The sequence below is a fragment of the Lingula anatina genome, chromosome 3, assembly GCF_051362555.1.
Source record: "Lingula anatina isolate TDL-2025a chromosome 3, LinAna3.0, whole genome shotgun sequence".
In the NCBI taxonomy this organism is placed as follows: Eukaryota; Metazoa; Brachiopoda; class Lingulata; order Lingulida; family Lingulidae; genus Lingula; species Lingula anatina.
In genome coordinates, this window is record NC_141769.1 from 14181543 (window position 1) to 14201715 (window position 20173).

The following is a 20173-nucleotide window of genomic DNA, read 5'->3' on the forward strand; positions in this document are numbered from 1 at the left end:
GCCAGAGTACATATCCGATATTAGAAAGTTAGTGTTAAAAGGTTACCCGACGGCTGACTGCACCACACGTGAGGCCATTGCATTGCGCCACTTCATAAAAGGGTTGCCAGACCATCAAGCCGCCGTGGCAGTGGGCATGAAAACGCCCAAAAATCTAGACGAAGCAAGGGAGGCCCTTGAAATGTATAACAGTCTAAGAGAAGAGGCAGTGAAAAGACCAAGTGTTAGGGCAGCAAATCCTGAGGCTGTTGTAACAGAAAGTCAGCTACACCAGCTTGAAAAGAAGTTTGACCAGAAGTTAGATGAAATTAAAGACTTGATAATGAAAGAGAAAGAAAAAGACAAGAAAAGTCCTCCACCACCCAAGTCAGAAAATTGGAAAAACAACGTAGAGTGTTTCAAGTGCCATAGATATGGGCATCTGGCAAGAGAATGCAAGGCACCTGTGAAAGAGGCTCAGCATGTAAACAACCAGGGAAACTGAGAAGGGGCATTCCAGCCGGCCAGAATGAACCCCTAAAAACACCTGTTGACCGTGACATTGAAACCGTCAGTTGTAGAAATGCTAGTGTTTCTTGGCCAGTGAAGATTCAGGGCCAAGAAGTGAACTTTATTGTAGACACTGGTGCGTCAAAAACAATTATATCTACCCACAGTTATGAACAAATTCCCCATGATTTTAGACCTGAACTGAAAAAGACTCATAGAAAATTGCAGTTGCAGGTTGCAGACAGTAGAAACATTGAAATTGAAGGCCATGTAGAAATAAAATTTCAGTCTGGTGAAGAAGTGTTTATTTGGGACATGCTTGTAGCAAAAATAAAGGATGATGGTTTGTTAGGAATGGACTTCCTGTGCCATCATGATTTTTCACTGGGTGTGAACGGACTGAAACTTAATGGGAAGAGAGTGCCCTGTTTGGTTGAGAGGGAACCAAAGCATGCCTTTAGAGTGACAGTGACTAATGACGTTATTATTCCTGCAAACAGTGAGTTGGTCATAGAAGGGACAGTTGATTCTAGCAAAATAAAATCAGGATTTGGACTGGTAGAGGCAATTCCAGAGAAGTCGAGTGATTTTCTGATCGGACATGTGCTAGTTGATCCTTTCACAAGAGACAATAAAATACCTGTGAGACTCCTTAACCCTTCTAATGAAGACATTTCACTTTTGAAAGACACCTGCGTTGCTCATTTACATGAAGTAGACCATGTGATTGGTGATAAACTTGAAGATAGCCTTTCTGTGCCCACCTTACGAGCAGACTTAACCCCTGGTAAACAAAAGTCAGACTTAACCCTTCATAGCCCAGAATTGCCTGAGTACCTGGCTGACCTCTATAAACAGTCAGGTGAGAATTTGACTGACTTTGAAAGATGTGAATTAAAGAAACTCCTGCAGAAGCACAGTGATGTTTTTGCCAAGTCTTCCAGTGACATGGGTCACACATCTGTCGTAAAGCATAAGATTGTCACTGGTGATGCAAGACCCATAAAACAGCAGCCCAGAAGACCCCCTAGAGCGTTTGCTGGGGAAGAAGAGAAAATAATTCAGGAACAGCTCCAAAATGGTGTTATTAGAGAGTCCACCTCACCTTGGTCATCTCCACTAGTTTATGTCAAGAAAAAGGATGGAACAACAAGACCCTGTGTTGACTATAGACGCTTAAATGATGTAACAGTGAAAGATGCTTACCCTCTTCCTCGAATAAATGACTGTTTAGACTCTCTTGGTGGCTCAATTTTCTTTTCAATAGCTGATTGCCAGAGCGGGTATTATCAAATCGAGGTAGCAGAAGAAGATAAGCCAAAGACTGCATTTGTGACCAGAAATGGTTTATATGAATATAATGTTATGCCTTTTGGTCTTTCTAATTCTCCTTCAACCTTCGAACGGTGTATGGAACTGATTTTACGTGGTTTGCAGTGGCAGACAGTGTTGATTTACCTTGATGACATCATCGTGTTTGGTAAATCGTTTGAAGAACACTATAAGAGACTTGACGAGGTTTTTAATCGTCTTGGGAAAGCAGGACTAAAACTGAAACCAAGCAAATGCAGGTTGTTCCAGACTGAAGTTCAGTTTTTGGGACATGTAGTGACACAAGATGGCGTTAAACCAGATCCTGAGAAGGTAGAGTGTATAAAGAAATGGCCAGTTCCCAGGAATCTGACTGACGTACGTAGTTTTCTAGGACTGTGCTCATATTATCGTAGATTTATAAAAGGATTTTCAACAAGAGCTGCTCCAATTAATCACCTGCTCCAGGCCGGCCAGGCGTTTACTTGGATGGACTCTTGTCAGACAGCATTTGAGGACCTCAAAAGTGCCCTTACAGGTAATGAGGTAATGGCGTATCCGAGAGACAAAGGGCTGTATATTCTCGACACTGATGCTTCAGCCACGGGCATTGGTGCCGTTTTATCTCAGTTACAGTGGTGTGAGAAGACCCAGAAAGAAATAGAGAAACCAGTCGCGTATGCAAGTAAGTCATTGACGAAAACTCAACGCCGTTACTGCGTGACTAGAAAAGAACTGCTTGCCGTTGTTACCTTTGTTCAACAATTCAGACACCATTTATTGGGTAGACAGTTTTTGGTACGAAGCGATCACAGTGCCCTCCGATGGGTTATGTCCTTTAAGGAGCCCAATGATCAGATGGCCAGATGGCTGGAAGTGCTATCACAGTATGATTTTAAAATAGAACACCGAGCAGGGGCCAGGCACGGTAACGCAGATGCAATATCGAGATTTCCATGCGACCCAGATGAGTGTCCATGCTATGATGGAGAGTCCATTTTAAGCAATTTGCCATGCGAGGGTTGCGTACAGTGTAAGAAGAAACATGAACAATGGTCCAGATATCTGGAAGAAGAAGTCGTCCCTTTAGTAACCAGACGAGTGACAGAAAACCGAAAGAAAGAACTAAAATCAGACAACGGAGTCTGTGGCAGTGGTCAAGCATTGGGAAACCGAGGAAAATGTCCAGTAAAACGTGTGTATACAGCAGCTTGTTCAGTTTTATTGACAGGCCTTTACATCCTACTGACATTGTTCTTTGCAATCCTGAGCTGGGTGACCATGAAATTCAGGTGTATCTTTAAGGAAGTTAGAGCACTTTCTCTTCGAAGGATGAGAGTTTCCAAGAAAAAGGAAGTGCTGCCTAGAGAAAACTTGACATTCAAGGATCAAGATTTTTCTCATGGTGATGAAGATACAGATCTCAGTGAATCTGAGAGTGACAGAGATAGACTTCCAGCCGAGTGGCTGGGCAGTTACACTGTGAATGAATTGTTTAATTTGCAGCGTGAAGACCCCGAGTTGAAGACTGTGCTGTACTGGAAGGAACAGTCATCACAGAGACCAGAAAGAGATAAAGTGGCCGCAGAAAGTCCTGCAGTGCGACAGTTATGGTTGCTTTGGGACCAACTCGTGCTGCAGGAGGGCATTTTATATAAAAGATGGGAAACTTTAGATAAGACAGGTTCCTTTTTACAGATATTGGTTCCGAGAGAGATGAGGAACGAGGTGATGAATGGCGTGCATGACAAAGTCACGTCAGGTCACCTTGGCGTCAAGAAAACAGTGAGCAAGTTGAAAAGACACTTCTACTGGTACAAGATGAAAGAAAGTGTAAGAGATTACATAAGAAGATGTGCTATTTGTGGTGGGAGAAAAAGGCCACGGTCAAGACCCAAGGCTCCTTTGCTAAGATATGCTGTAGGCGCTCCCATGGACAGAGTGGCAACAGACATCTTAGGACCTTTTCCAGTCAGTGAAAGAGGCAATAAATATATTCTTTTAGCAATGGACCAGTTTTCCAAATGGGTGGAGTGCTCTGCCATCCCTGACATATCAGCTAAAACTGTAGCACACAAGCTAGTGACAGAGTTTTTCTCTAGATTTGGCCTACCCCTTGATCTCCATTCAGACCAAGGTAGCAACTATGAGTCACAGTTATTCAAACAAGTATGTCAACTATTAGAAATAAATAAAACCCGAACATCCAGCTATCATCCCTCAGGAAATGGAATGGTGGAGAGATTCAATATTGTGTTATGTGACATGATATCAGCTTACGTGTCAGAAGACCAACGGGATTGGGACATTCATTTGCCTTTATTGACTGCAGCATACAGGTGCTGTAAACATGAAAGCACTGGTTATTCCCCTAATTTGCTTATGTTGGGCAGAGAAGTTCACACAGCTACAGAACTGATCTTTGGAAAACCACCAGAAGACCGATCTGTGACGTCTCCTTCAGAGTATGTCAAAATGTTGCAAGAGAAAATGACTAGAATTCATGAAATAGTGAGATTGCATTTGAAAAAGGACTTTCAAAGGCAGAAAAGAGACCATGACACCCGTATTTCGCAAAATAACTATAAAGTTGGTGACTTGGTGTACTTACTAGATAGCACTAGAACAGTGGGACTGAGCCCAAAGCTGAAACGTGATAAATGGCAAGGACCTTTTGTTGTTGTCAAAAAGCACAGTGATTTGTTGTTTGCAGTGAAAGGCAAGCCTAAGTGTAAAATGAAGATCGTGCACCATGACCGTCTTAAGCCATTTTTAAGTGACCAAGTTCCAGATTGGGTGTCCAGTTTGCAGAAATGTTTACATAAAGGTAATTATGTAGAAGGCAGTCCACTGAAACGTGAAGGAAGTGCCATCAAACACAGAATGAAGCAGAGTGGCCAATCTAAACAAGTGCAAGTACCCAAGAACCAACCTGACAGTAATTTGAGAAATGAGGGAAGACCGCAAAGGAAAAGAAGACCTCCCAAGAGATTTGCTGATTGACTGTGACAATGACCTTTTAAAGTGACCATTATTATTAATCAGACAATGAACTTTAAAGTGAACATTATTAATAATCAGACAGTGAACTTTGAAGAGAACACTATTATGAATCAGACTATGAACTTAAAATGATTATCATTGTTGAACTTTAGAGTAATTTTATTAATCAAAGTGACACTGAACTATTGAATGAACTTTATGAACTGACTGAATTTTTAACTGCTTAAATGTTTCAGAATATTTTTAGTTTTAACTGATTTAGTAGTTGGGCAGATCCCCGGTGGGATCAGACCTAGGGGGGGAGAGTGTAACGATTTTACATAGCCTTAAAATTCATGGTAAAATTGCCGCAGTAAGCTTTAGCCTTTTGTTTACATTCTTGTGTGTGTTGAACTTTGAACCTTAAGTTGGAATGGCTTGTAAGTGGTATCAGTTTACGAAAGAGGGGATTGTGGTGTCCAGTAGAGGGGTTGGCGGTCAACCATTCAAGGCCGTCCACTTTTACTCTGGCTGCCAGTCAAAGTAGCAGTGAACCATTCAAGGCCGTCCACTTTTGAAATGTATAAATACAGCTGCTCTTCGCAGTGTCGTTCAGTTAGAGTTCAGTTAGAGTTACTGTAGAGTATAGTGGCAGTACTCAGTGAGAGTATAGTGTCAGACTTAGTTTCACAACTTAGTTTGAGTCAGTTTCACAATATAGTTCCAGTTAGTTTATTGTAGCTGAGTTGCAGTTGTTTAAATTAGAAGTACAGCAGTACAGCAAGAATAGAGACAGTGTTTAGTAAAAGATACAGAAACATGTACATTTGTGTTGAGAGTTATTCGTAGAAATAAAGTTTACAAAACAGAGACCTTGTTTTGTTGGTGGCAGCGAAGTAAGAGAACCGTACACTGGTGGCAGAAAAGCGAAGACCTTTACAATATCACTTGGCTAAACTTCATTAAAGATTAAAAAGGAAAATTATTGGAAAAATATACTGTTGAAATTACTCTCACATCCAATGCACATGACTGGAACCTACAAGGAAAAGGGCAGAGGGGTAAGCCATATAACACATGGTGCCATGACATAAAGGCAGATACCAAGAAACTAGGCAGCTTGGAGACAGCTTGAGATGATATTGGACATATGAAGGGAACTTGAAGGTCACCCATGCCCCACAAGAGGTAATAAGCATATTGGATCCAAAGATGTCAACTATACTCACAAGCCATTTGATCAATGTTGTTTCAGATACCCCTCAAAACAGAACCGATTTGACAGATAGTCTTCTGACTGAAGTCGGACAACGGACGGGGAAGGGGAATATTCAAAGTCATACAGCTTAGTTTCCATTCAGTTATTTACTAGTCAACCAAACTGTTTGTCTAGTAGTCACACTCATATCCATAACAGCTTTAAGTGTCAAAGCCAAACTCCATTTGATTTTTTGCTTAATAGTGTAATATCATTTGAGCACTATTTCTTACCTGGACAATGGCCACCCACTTGACCATAGAGAGTCCAAAGCCAGCAAAGGCTCCAAATCTACCAGCTATAGTGGTGGATGCACACATGGCAAACAACAGGCCAAACCAGTTGAACAGGAATGCAACTGAAGCAATACAAGATATAACTGACTAGACAGACAAAATACTGACATTTGCCAAATATTAATTTGTCAATATGAAAGTTATAATTTGAGTTTACTATCATTTTGATAACTTACAGTCATGGTTTGTTCATATTATGATTCCTTATAATCTAAAATGTGTCCTGATTTTGGATTCAAGAAGAGGGAAACAAGTTTATTCCCACGATACAATATTCTCATTTTTAAGCTTATTACGAAGCTTATTTTCATATATCTCAATCACAGAAAAATCGGTGTTCACTTATCTGTTAATGAATTAATTTATGCATTCTTACTCTTTCTAGCCCCAAGTATCTACTATAAGATTCTTTCACTTATATTGTACTTTGTTAGAGGCAACCTACTTAAAAATGTGCACATGAATATCCCATCTGTCCCAAGGGTCAGTTCATCAAACTGTTCACTTGAAACTTGCTGCAAACAGATGATAAAATATTATAAATATTCAAACATTCTTCACTTGGTTAAACCATCTTTTGAAAAGTCAGTCTAATATGATAATGTTACAGCTATAACTACATCTCCTTAACAGGAAACTAGATCAGACACATTCACATTTTAATTCAAATATCATTAGAAGAAACAGTAATTCAATCAATAGGTAAGTATCAATATGCAGTATCAATCCTCTTTAAATATTTTAAAGTGTTGTGGTACAAATAAGAAACTAAGTAGAAATGGATTGATTTTTTTTTACAAATAATTTTATCAAAATTCTCTCACATCAAAGTAAGAATTGCTTTCTTCATCATGTTTCATTTGTTGCTTCGATATCTCTGCTTCTTCATAACTTGGCAGTTTAGTGGCCACATCATATGGTGGTGGGATAAAATCAGACTCCTTGTACGCTGAAAGGAAAAGTCCCATCATTTTAGCTATATGAAAACTGTTATGTCATCACCCCAATGCATTTTTGAAGTGACAGGATTATCTCATAACATGACCATGTTTATATCTGCATTATCTAAGTGGATAAGGAAATAGATCCTTAAATATCAATCCACTTTAAACTGAAAATGTCACTATCTTAAACCTGTGTTTGCCATCTTAGGTTCAAATCTGATTATTATCTGAATGGACTAAAATAAAAACTTTTTTTACTATTCTAGTCCAACAAATCTACAACTGATTTAAAAAGTGCTTATTCAGCTTTTAGACTCACCTGGTGGTGGGGTTGTGTGAACTTCACTGTGTTCCATAACTGAGGGTTGTGGAACAGGCGCTACCACCATGGCCAAAGGGACTGCCTGGGCTGGTACGGAAGACTCCTCCTCCTCTTGGAGCTATAATATACAGGGGCGTAACCAGACCATTTAAAATTGTACGCACAAATTTTGAAAATTCCCAGGTACGATTATATTCCGTGAAAAATACACTGAATTTAAGGAGAGTAATATCATGGTTGGCTCAAAAAATTGTACGCACAGTGCATTCATGCGTATGCCTGGTTACGCCCCTGATATACACACACCAAGCACATATATTCACTTAGTGGCACAACACAAAAAAAAGCATAATTTTACTTATGATATTATGGAAGGTTTGTAATTATATTCGCTTGTGATAAAAGATGCTTTCCATCAAATGACACTGTAACAATATATTCATATTTCTTAATTGATATACACCTTCACAAATAAGGCACAATCATGAGCATAGACTACTATCTACACAGTTTCACAAATAAATATGACTAAAAAGTTAAATGAAATTAAAAGACGTGGCAAAATATCATAATACCACCTATTACATATAAAAACAATAACCAAGAATTATTTTCTAATTACCAAAAATAATAAATCCGTTGATAAACGAACCATACACACAATAACGCTACATTCATTATCAAGCCATTCATGGTCAATTTTCTAGCATCATTTATGATCTATCATATGTAAACATGATGAGAAGGGAGAATATAATTTGGTCATGATAATCCAGATTGTATTTGGATGAGCGAAGTCAAAATATTTCAATCACACAATCAAGAAGATGATAGTATTATCAAAGCTCACTTACGACTTGATATCTAGCACCACTTTCCATTCTCCATGCACTGTTTATCTTTTTTAGGTGCGAGGTTTTCCCTGTAACTTTCGGCCGTAAAATATAAACTGTCACGGACAAAGAGAAAAGCAAACGGGAGTCTCTGATTGGACATTATATTAATTTATCTTTTAATAAAATTTATTTCTACATTTTATTAACTTTGGGCATATTTTTTCAGTATAAGTCATTTTCCGAAGATGGATAAGTCTGTTCACTTTTTTCTTCCAGAGATAAAACCAGTTTCACAACATTTCGTGCGGGATGACAAAATTGCTTGATTTCCGGTTGAACAGCAGACGGCAAGGTTGACCTGCCTGGCAATAATTTGCGAATAAAACACTTTTGTAAGTGCTTAGATATTTGAATAAATACAGACTGTTGCATTTCATTTGCGTGGATTCAACTGGTATGTTTTTTTTGTGTGTATGTTATGATAGGATAAAAGAAAAATGTAGGTTTCCCTTGGGTTGTACAGTAGTGTTTCATAATAAAATGTCAACTAGTTTCATAATTCCATTCTTGGCTGTTACGTTGATCTGTAAATTAATCTAAAAACCACTTAAAAAGACTGAAGGGTACCACCCTAGTGAGTGTAATGCCACAAATAACGACCAATATCGGTTTAGTATTTTAAAACGAATTTTAAGCCGACATTTATACGCATGCCATACCAGTACTAGTAGTTTAAAAAATGCACACCTACAGTTTGTGTCTCTTTAGTTAATGTACAGACTGTTGACTTGTTCAGAGCAGCAGTACTCAGTGTCTAATACCCACAAACATTCTCTTTCCCGTCACGTCAGTGCCAAGCAGGTCCTGCAACCATAACTTTTTCAGATTCAGTTGTTTTTTTACTCATTTCCAGGTAAAATTTAATTTTCATTTCTGATGATGAAAAGTTTAATAAGACTAATGACATGGCCACATCAACAGAAACTATTATCCAGGACACTCGGCTTGCAGAAGACAGCATCTTGTCGCCATTGTTCACAACAGCAGACCATTGAAGCTAGGCATTTGAAGCAGAATCCTCTCACCTTCACAGAAGACAAGTTTAATGGTGTCACTGTGGACTTGGCACAGATTCCTGTTGAAAAGTCTGAATATGATTTCCAAAATATTCTTGAAGGTATTAGTGACTGAAAAAGTGTCTTATTATCTTGATCATATTTTACTAAGTTTATAATTTTTAAAAATTGAACAGAAGATTCAACTTTTTGTAATAGCTTACTTTAGTTGTATGTTGCAATTTTCTCTGCAGCATGAAATAAAAGTGGGGCGTGATTTGTAACTGTTAAGATTTATATATGTTCCAGATGCACTGTTAGAATGGAAAAGCTTAGGCAAAAGAGCTGTGTGGTTGAAGGTACCCATCCAGCAAGGCAGGTTTATTCCAGTGGCTGCCAGGAAGGGCTTCACCTTCCACCATGCAGAGGGTGACAGTGCCATGTTAACTCTGTGGATGGATAACACTACAGAATCAAGACTGCCAAGATACGCCACACATCAAGTTGGGGTAGCAGGTACAGGTTAAGCTTAAGATCATTTCATCTGACTTAAGAAAATATGGAATTTATTTATGGTTGATTTAGTTAACATTTATTATTTTTCTTGTATTTAAATAAATGAAAATAGATAAAACCTCACAGTAAAAAACAGAGGCCCAACATGATAGTTTTTAAGAGAAAAGTAAACCCATTAAATATTTGTTATTCATGAGAGTAGCACCAGAAAACATGAAAGTTCATTGTTAAAGATCATAAGTGTGTGAGGAGTTCAGAAGAACTGACACAGACAGCATTTGAAAAAAATATAGTCTGTGCTTCAATGTGAAAACTGATTACCATTTTATATTTGGGTGAATGAATGTACTGGGTGGATGATTAAATAGCACTATCAACATGCAAATTAAAATATGTTTTTAAAGTACATGTAGGTGCTGCAATTTGGAAATTTGGCACTTTTCAGATGTGTGTTTTATTTGCCAGATGTTTTATTACAATTACATGCCCTATGCAGACTGAAACATTGAAAATAAAATTTGCTATGTAGACAGCAGAAAAAATAGTTCTTTGACCAAAGCTTAATTAAATTTACAACAAAATATAGTATTATATCATTATCTTTAGCTGCACTGAGTAGCCTATACTCTGTACCCATATAAGTAATATGGGTATATTGCAGTTAAAAATTGATACATTTATGTTTAATTTTCTTTGCATAGCTTCTTTTATAGCAGTATTTCTAAACTTTTTGTCTCAGGGTTTGTTTTGAATGAGAAAACAGGAGAAGTTGTGGTTGTAATGGACAAGCACAGAAAAGTGAGTCAATTTACAAAGATTCATAACATTTTGAATCTAAGACCCCATTCCCATAGACACTTTCAGTCTTCATGGATCTACTCAACTCTGTGGGGACACTCACAGAGTGCAGTCAGCTTAACTGAATGACACACCGCCTCTTGTTTCAAACATACTCGTATAATCACCAGCTTTTCTGTATTCTATTTAATGCCTGGAGGAGGTGTATCATTCAGTTGAGCTGATTGCAGTCAGCAAGAGTCCCTGCAGAGTTGGGCTGATCCACATAGACCTATCTGTGGGAATGGGGCCTAAAACTAAGACAAAATTTGCCAGAACAATACACATAACTATGTGGTCCCTTTAAGAAAAAACCTTTTGTTTGTTTGTTTTTTTGGGAGAGGGGTATTATTCTGATCTTGCTTGATACATTTTAAACTGGACTAACAAAACCAGAAATGTACTTTTTAAATCCGTTTTCTGACTCTCTGTTGCTGAACATGGACTTGTTTAGAATTCTTTGTTGAGGTCCCTACATAATCTGATCATCTGGATACTTCACTTGAATTTAGTTTATTACTGGGTTTGGAGGCAAACAAACCTTAAGAAACTGCTGTAAGCCTGACTGTAGTATAACATTGTTATCTCTGACTTTCAGCGTCCCTTGTGGAAGTTCCCTGGTGGATTATCAGACTTAGGGGAAGATATAGGTAAGACTTTTAATTGATGAATATTACAGTATAAAAGTATCTTAGAAAAATACTGTCACATTGAATTCTTTTTTATCAAATAATACATACAAGCTTATTTTGTATAAAAAATGATGACATAAAAGCACAGTGTATATTATGCTTACTCTTGTTCATATGATTTATTTAAAACATAGATCAAAGAGAAACCATTCATAAATACTTTGTTATAAATAATCCCCTGGTACAGTAGGTATCTACTTATTTGTACAAATGATAACTACCCACTTCTTGAAAATCTGGTCACCAAATAATAACATATGGAAATTGACTGACTGTTAAATATATATATAAATAAATTGGCCCTGCAAATGAAAATAATAAAAAGCGGGTGTTAAAAACCCTTATTAAATACCCACTTCAAAATAAAAAGGAATACTACTAGTACTTATACATAGTGATCTAGAGTTATGAACTGTTACCTTGTGAGAGGTCTTACATATATGTAAGTTGGTTAACAAGTGCAATACAAATATGCAGTAGAACACCTTGTTAATAGTAGTATAGAGGTATGTGTAGGTTTTTTAAGTAAATACATGAAAATCAGTGCTGTACAAATATTTTAAGTTAATAATCTTGGTCTTGTACTACCAACATAATTGTAGAGTCAAATTCAGCTTGATGCACAATTCAACTTCTGCACAATATTGTTCCTATCTTGATAGGTCATAACTTCAATAACTCACTCTACATTTGAAACAAATAGATTTATCTTTAAAAATTCATAGTATAGGATGGTAGATTTTAAAACATATTCAACAATTACTGTGAGAATAAGTCTAATTGTAGGAAATGCCAAACATATGGTACTAGTGCCAAGCTAATACATGTATCTTTATATGGCCTGAATGAGTACTTGTTACATCGGTTACAGCCCAGCTACATGTATGTACAATGCTACATGACAGTAAAAAAAAAACATATTAGGAGGTAAAAAGGATTTTAAATTATTTTAATAAATATTAAAACTATTTACACATATATTACTCATTGACAACTTCAAAACCTGAAGCCATAAAGAAGTGTTGTTAATAATTTTAACTATATGTACAAAGTTTGTGTCCTCTGTGGCAAAATTGGCATTCAGGTTTTTATTTTGCCCACAACTAAGATAGTCACGGAATAATGTCGTAAGTTTCAGCTTCCCAGTTTTCTTCAGTGTCACTGTTAATAGCACTATTATCTTCTTCATAATTGGCATCTGTATCGTTATCATCATTATCATCATCATTAGACCCATCCGTGTTACTCTCTTTCTTTACACTTGATTGTCCATTATTTTTGTTGCTGTGATGCAAATCTTCAATCAGCCAAACAAGGTTTTCAACCAAAGCCATCACTTGGCCTTGATTAATTATTATTTTATACAAATCCCTCTTGTCTATGAGCATAAAGTTTAAGGATAGAAACTCAGTACAAGACCTCAGCAGTGTTTGCATGTTGTATCTATGGCCCAAGATGAACCTTTCGCTTATGTTCTCTTTTGTGATGGTCTCACAAAGGGAGGCCTCACAGATGTCTCTAAGTGTGCCTCCAGGACTCTCGGACCATTCTGAGACAGCTCCTGGGAAATCTTTGTCATTTGGCTTGTCTCTGGGGGACTTCTTGTGCACTTGGTTAGCTGTGAAGTCTTGCATTGGGGGATAGTCATCTGGATGCTTCACACTTACTAAGATGTCTATCAAAGGCTCCATGTTAAATTCATAATCATCTTCTGAAGACTCCATTTTTTCTGAATGGTCTTCCAAAGACTCCATTTGAGTGAATGATTGGTTCTTTTCCTGAAATGGTTTTAAATATATAATATCAGTTACAGTGTAAGGAAAAAATTACCGACTATATCTTGAATGTGAAGTACATTGAATAATATTCAAATTAGCCCTTATAGTCAGATGAATCAGATAAATCTACCTATGATTAAGCATAAATATGCTATCTTCATTTGTTAAATGAAGAAGCTAAATGAAAAAAGATAAAGCAGTTGCAGTTGTTTGAAGCTTATTTGCCACATTCTATAATACAAACCTCCACCCCTCTGTGTTATATTGCTAAGTTAACAGGAGCTTACTGAAAGTGGAAATTATAGTTTCTATACTCAAAATGCACCATATGTACATGTATACGCCACCTCCTATGGTCTTGTCTTACTCACATCAATAATATATTGTATACATATATTGATTCAAACAACTTACGTATGAAGTGTTTACTTTGAACAACAGCAATCAATTTGATAATACTGCCCAACTGTGGTTATGTAATTTCTCTATACATTGATGTAATAACTGCATGAATGGGACAGAGAATGTGGAATTGTGTAAAATGCATTAATATATAAATTAATATTTTTTCCCAATTCACATTATAGATATGTGTGTTCATATGACATACATAAAGAGACATTGCCCAGCTTTTATCAGTAGATTTCAGAGTATTTTATTATAGTATAAAAGTCTATTCAGTGCACTTTTGACTACTTAGTTGTTCACAGCAACTTGACTCAATTTTACAATTTATCATGCATTGCAAAATTTTAAAGTGAAGTCCTTTCCAACATCCTTACAGTTTCTGAAGTGACGTACTGGTCGTCCCGGACATTTTGATCAACCTAATTGTGGACATTGTGGTCACTTTATATCCTTTAACCTTACCCTTTTGAATATATGGAGCTTTTGCATACAAGCATTTACCTTTCTGAAGGCTACAAATTCCTAGTTGTTTGACAGATGGATTGGTGTTTGAAGATGTTGATTATTTCATTATGTACACATTTCTTTTCATTTAAATTACTATATTGTGATTGAACCTGTAGTCCTTACTCTTGCCTAATAACCTAGTCTTATTAAATACTATGTTGTTAATGAGTGAATGCTTTTAATCATCTGGTATAATAGATCAGTCAGTTGCTAATGCCAAGTACAGTATCAGAGTTGGACACAATTTTCACTATGTTGTAATGTCCATATGTTGAATATATATGGATTATTGCCTGCAGTTTTGCTTCCAACTTTGCATCTCTAATGCTGGAACTTATATTTGTGGCTCACATGCTGTAGTATAGATATTGCTTACCTAATTTGCTATGAACTCAAATTTCTCTGCACATAGAATACTCTGCACCCAGACTCTGCTAAGTACTGAATGCTATATATAACAGATACCATATGATGGCCATCTCATTATTAACCATGGCCATGATGATATAACCTTTCAGATAGTATAGCTTTTAAGTCAAATGCAACTCACCTGTTTAAAATGAAAATGTTTCATGGGTAACTTAAATTAAGACTGCGTAAACTAGAAGCAGTGAAGTTAAGGTGTAGAATGTTAAAACATACACAACTTACAGATACCTGTTCCTGTGCTTAATACATGTCCAGGTATGAGAATAATTAAGTAGATATATTTGTATCATGGGCTAGTCATCAGCTTAGATGATATCTCCTGCATGTTTAAATTACATCAGTGATAGCCTTGGCATACCTCTTTTAGTGCTATACCTACCAGTGTCAGCGGTTAAGTCATATCCAGGTGTGAACACAAAATAGACATGATAGTCCATGGGATAGGTGCTTCCAAGTTAGATGATCACCTGGCCAGTAATTAAGGCCCTGCTTCCCCATGAATGGTCAGATTATATCTCAGCACAGGATATGGCATTATAATCACCATGGGGTAATGATGGTATATACAGGTAGTGCTGATCCTCCCTGCAGGACCATATGGACCAGTCAGAAACTTGAGATTTGTCTTTCCTGCCCACTTTTTCAAACTAAATGGTGCAAAATGATATGTTGAAAGATGGAGGTGTTCTTAAAGATGGAGACTCACTGGTAGTTTGGAAAAAAATTGATTGAAAAAATAACAAGGTTACAGCAAAATGCAAATATTACTACTGTTAAGGGAACTACAAATGTCCTTAATTAGCATGAAATGCTTGGAGCAAGTGTTAATGAAAAATATAACAAGTTATGATAATTACTGAAAGAAAACTCTTAACATTTTTTAATTGAGAATGATGCATTAGTTGTTTATATGCTTTTGGAAGACATTAACAACATTCCACATAACGGCAGTAGTTCTCAGTATTTTAAAAAGAGCAAGTGGAGGGCTTAATTACAATGTAAAGATAACATACCTGAAGACTGTAATCCTTGAGATGACTTTTGTCAGGTATTTACAATAGAGATGGAAGGCCATTGTTATCTTAATGCAGCAAATCATACTAAAGATAACTAGGTAGTCAGTCCATGTTGATTGCATTTAGAGTAAAGAAGTATTTGTATTAAATTACAATCAGTCGGTTTAATTTGCAGAGAGGGGAAAAGCATATTGCTCAGACACTTGACAACAATCAATTATATTACTAGTTGTTTCATATTAAAACACTAATTCTGCGATGGATTTTATTATGCTTTTTTCATGCAGTATGAAATGGTCATTAAGTTAACTTTTTTTTTCATTTACCAGAAAATACAGCAGAAAGAGAAGTTTTTGAAGAAACTGGAATAAGAGCAAGTATGTAAAATTTCACAAGAAAATAGAATTGGAATTTGCAGAATATTTTGCCTTTAAAAGGATACCTCATATTCAAATAGAGAAGCTCATTTTTAAAATGAAAAGAATGATATTATGAAATAAAGTATTGGTCTTAATTGATCAGTCCAACTCTGCGGGATTCTGGCTGAATGTAATCAGATTAACGTGCCCCCTCCTGGCATTAAGTAGAATACAGAAAAGCTAGTGATTATACGAGCATGTTGCAAACAGCAGGAGGCATGTTAATCTTACAAACTGATTGCATTCAGTAAGAATCCTTGCTGAGTTGGATTGATCTATGTAAAACTATAGTTTTATTGGGAATGTGCCCTAAAATAATATATTAAAAGCGTTCAAGAGTACCAAATTTATTTATGAACAACGGAGTGTCCTAGCTTACACTTTAATTTTATCATTTACAATTGAAGTATTCAATACTAACATGCTTTACGTTATCTTATTCCATGCTTAAATTTTAGAGTACCAGAGCATTCTTACCATGAGACAGCATCATGACCACCCTTCAGCCTTTGGGCGCTCTGACATCTACATCATCTGTCGCCTCTCGCCTGAGACATACGACCTTCACCCCTGCTCTACTGAGATCTCGGCCTGCCAGTGGATGCATGTGAAAGAACTTCTGTCACACGAGGATACCTCATCACTCACTAAAACTCTGTGTAAACTGGCTCTTTATGGACTTGAAGAAGGTTTTGATAAGGTGGACATTTCATCTGAGATACATGAGTCTATATACCAAGGTTACCAGTTTAAACTGTTTCATAGGCCACTGCCAAAGAAGTGGAGTTGATGTGGCCTTTCTAAATGAAGGCTAAAGATTTTAGATCATTTGTTTTTGCTTCTCATCAAGGCCAGGATACTTTTTTTGGCTCTGATGCCTTTTAATATTTTATAAAGATATAAAATTTTGTAAGTTAATTATATATATATACCAGTGTGTACATATATATTTTTTCCTTCACTTTGTAAAATATGAACTAGTCAGTTTGAAGTTTTAGTCTATGAAGGCATTTACTATTGAACGCTGATATAAACGATGCTTGAATGAAAGAACATCTCATTCAGTTGTGTATTAGAGCTCTTAAAATTACTGATTATGACAATAACTATGCGATATGCAAAGGGGGAATGGAAGTAGCATGAGTGGAAGGTGGGTCTCATGTCACAGGTTTTTTTTTTTTTTTTTTTTTTTGTAATGACAGTAAGTAATTACACTTTTTTGCTTTCTTCATTCCAAATTTGCCCATTAAATATGGCACAGGTGCTGAGCTATTAGATGCCCTAATTCTTAGGACTCTTAGTGAGCATTCCATTCCAACTCTTATTATAACTTGCTAGATCACTTCAAAAATGTATACATAGATAGATGTATGCTTTATCAAGAATTGTACATTCTTGGTATTATGAATACTTAATTTCAACACTTTCACAAATTCAGGATTGCATATGTTTGTTTCAGTATTTTTTTCAATGTGATGTAATGAGGGTGCATCTCCAAGGTGCATGGTTTCTGTAAGTTCAAGTTAATTATATACTTCCAAATATTTTGTTTGGGTGTGGTAACTTAAAAAAAATTGATTTCACTGATGAAATGGGAGTTTCTACAAATCATCTTGTGATATTTTCCTTTACGAAATATGTAATCAGGTAGCACAAGTTATGATCATGTATTAAGCATTACCATAAATGCATATCACAATAAAAAGTTAATGAATAAAGGAATGCCTTGTTGTGCCTGGATGTGGAAGCATATTGTACAGGATGTGGTGTGAGAGAGCTGTAATTTTTCAAATGCGGTTGTTGAGATATGAGCACATCAAGAGTACTGGTAGAGATTCTTTAAATCACATCTACTGCAATTTGCTGTGAATATAGTGAGCAGTTCTAACTTCCTTGCAATAACATTGATTACACATTTATCCAGAAGTACTGAGAAAACTGAATTTGAATTTTGACTTTTTTGTATCATTTCAGTTAAAAAACTTGCTGACAAGCTTTTTTTGATAGAGCAGCTAATTGATTTAATTTCATTATCATCTCAGAATTAAACTCAAGATGTATATGTAACTTTTATAAATTTGTATTCTAGTCTTGAAAATAATTCAAAATTTCAAATTAATTTTCAGGAAAGGACCACAAGGGTGTTTATGATAATATTCCAGTATGTTTGAATTTGCACATTGGTAATCTCTTCAGTAGTTTCCTGCAGATTGCCATCTCTTTTGCAGTACAGCTTTGCATTAATAATTAACACATTTGGTCTAAAGCAAATGGCATTCTAAATGAAGACAAAAACAAGGAAATACTTTTCAGATCAAAGCATTTATTTACAAGCTAATAGCACTAATAATTGCAAAGATGAACAAACAAATCCCGATTAATATTATAATACTATTAATATTTAAGCTACAAACAGAGACAAAGAGACGAATTTCACCAATTTACAGAAAATACATTACACATCCCACATGAAATACAAAGATGGTGTATCAGTTGCTATAGCAACCAATGTAAATAAGCACCTTCTGAACCAGTGACTTGATGGAAATTTCCCATATGGAACACGAACTAAATTTGCTTGATAATGGCACTAAACTGAGTGTAAAGTTGGTTTCTTGAGAAAAATCAGAAAATTAATAGAAGACGGTTGAAATGCAACTTTGTCCAAAGCTAATTATATGTCATGAATCTCTCAAGATAAGATAAACAATCTGATAGGAAAAGTTTGTTTTGTTACTTAAGCCTAAATACTGAAACAGGCAAGATGCACAAAATGTCAGCAGCAAGTTATCTCGGTCATCAATACTGATGATGTGAATACCACAGTTTGCCTCCATACAAACTAAGATGCAACCAATCTAAAATCCAACTTCTGTCACCTCAAACAAACCAAACATCACATGGTTTCACAAAATGTCATGATCCAAGTAAATTCTTACTGTACACTTTGTTGCAATGCTGTTTGGTAAAGAATTACCAATTTTGTCTATTACTCATGAATTTGACTCATAATTCTACATTTTACTCAAAGCAGATGAAAATACCCTATTAATACAATTCTAATGCAATTACTACCCTAGAATCTATTCTACCCTCAGTGTAAGTTGTGCAACCCAAGTTGTCTATCTTTGGCAAGAAATTAGCTGTATGTTACATTGGCTTCTGAATTGCAGGTGCCCTCCAAGTTCTGCAGCTGTCATTGTGATGGGTGAGACAAGCAATTACTGTTGTCATGCTAAGCACAATGTTACAATAACCATTGTGATAGCAGTTGTACAATTGCATCCAATGTGACTTGTTGTGTGAAGCAGAGTTGGGAGAGCAGCTAACATATTCAGCTAAAAGTTTAAAAACCAAAACCAAATTATTGAAGTAAAAGCTATCTATATGTATCTGAAATGTTTCTACATTTTCTAAACTACACACCTAACACTAGCTATTATGTACAGCTAATTGTCACCTGCAATTGTTGAAACACATCATTATAAACTTCCACTTCAAGTACATGTACAGTACATTAAGATTTCAATTCATTCTTTACATTTAATGATTTACAACAATCACATATAAATACCAATCATTTAACAAAGACAAATTAAATATGTATATGATGACTACTCTACTTAAGTATAACTTCCAAGCTAACAAAGCCTTGCATGCATAAAAAGAAGCTTTAAAATAAAAGCTGGTTTCATATGACGAAGAGAAATCACTGTGATCGTCATCAAAGGTCAGGTGACACTCTGCATGGCATCATGGGATTGACTGTACAAGAAGGTCATCTTGTGGAGTATGACGTACATCTTTTTTTTAAAGAGCACATGTCAAGTCAGTCAAATTCAGCCACTTATGCAAAGTGAGACTCCTTATATCCAATAAAAAAATTCTTTAATCAAAAGTTACTTTTTTATGAACTGCATCAGATCACAGGACATTCTTCTTCAAATCCAACCTGTTCTCTTTATTCAATCTTAACTATTTCAAATGATAACTGTACAGACAAAAACTGTAATAAGACGTTTTCAACAGCATTATATGTGCTGTCAAATTAACAACATGAAAGTAACAGCTAAAACGG

The 20173-nt window shown here is 36.0% G+C and overlaps 3 protein-coding genes across 10 annotated transcripts in view; 1 reads left to right on the plus strand and 2 right to left on the minus strand.

The window, feature by feature from the left end:
* The window catches only part of LOC106166918 (NEDD4 family-interacting protein 1), a 50054-nt gene extending 41441 nt beyond the window's left edge, over positions 1-8613 (minus strand). For both annotated transcript variants that reach the window (XM_087007487.1, XM_087007486.1), the window contains exons 1-5: positions 8457-8613; positions 7600-7720; positions 7161-7285; positions 6782-6851; positions 6274-6398 (exon numbers count right to left, since the gene is read on the minus strand). In XM_087007487.1, the coding sequence (XP_086863613.1) occupies positions 6274-6398; positions 6782-6851; positions 7161-7285; positions 7600-7720; positions 8457-8483 (468 nt within the window). In that variant the 5' untranslated portion in view covers positions 8484-8613. The remainder of the gene's footprint in view (positions 1-6273; positions 6399-6781; positions 6852-7160; positions 7286-7599; positions 7721-8456) is intronic.
* An 81-nt stretch (positions 8614-8694) lies between these two features.
* On the plus strand, positions 8695-17879 carry LOC106166919 (nucleoside diphosphate-linked moiety X motif 6). 2 transcript variants are annotated; one of them, XM_013545580.2, is made up of 7 exons: positions 8695-8830; positions 9352-9615; positions 9803-10009; positions 10749-10807; positions 11445-11496; positions 16006-16053; positions 16554-17879. In XM_013545580.2, exons 2-7 carry the CDS (start codon positions 9375-9377, stop codon positions 16883-16885), a joined length of 939 nt encoding a protein of 312 aa, XP_013401034.2. In that variant the 5' UTR covers positions 8695-8830; positions 9352-9374; the 3' UTR covers positions 16886-17879. The 2 variants fall into 2 exon arrangements, with proteins under 2 accessions (XP_013401034.2, XP_013401035.2); XM_013545581.2 differs by having other exon boundaries at positions 8757-8892.
* LOC106175377 (uncharacterized) lies at positions 11643-16743 on the minus strand. 6 transcript variants are annotated; one of them, XM_087007485.1, is made up of 3 exons: positions 14782-14889; positions 13561-13602; positions 11643-13316 (listed from the first exon to the last, which is right to left on the minus strand). In XM_087007485.1, the coding sequence occupies exon 3, from the start codon at positions 13290-13292 to the stop codon at positions 12651-12653; it is 642 nt and encodes a 213-aa protein (XP_086863611.1). In that variant the 5' UTR covers positions 13293-13316; positions 13561-13602; positions 14782-14889; the 3' UTR covers positions 11643-12650. The 6 variants fall into 6 exon arrangements, with proteins under 6 accessions (XP_086863611.1, XP_086863610.1, XP_013412789.2 ...); XM_087007484.1 differs by lacking the exons at positions 13561-13602; positions 14782-14889 and adding an exon at positions 16573-16743; XM_013557335.3 differs by lacking the exons at positions 13561-13602; positions 14782-14889 and adding an exon at positions 15040-15422.
* Positions 17880-20173: the final 2294 nt, after the last annotated feature.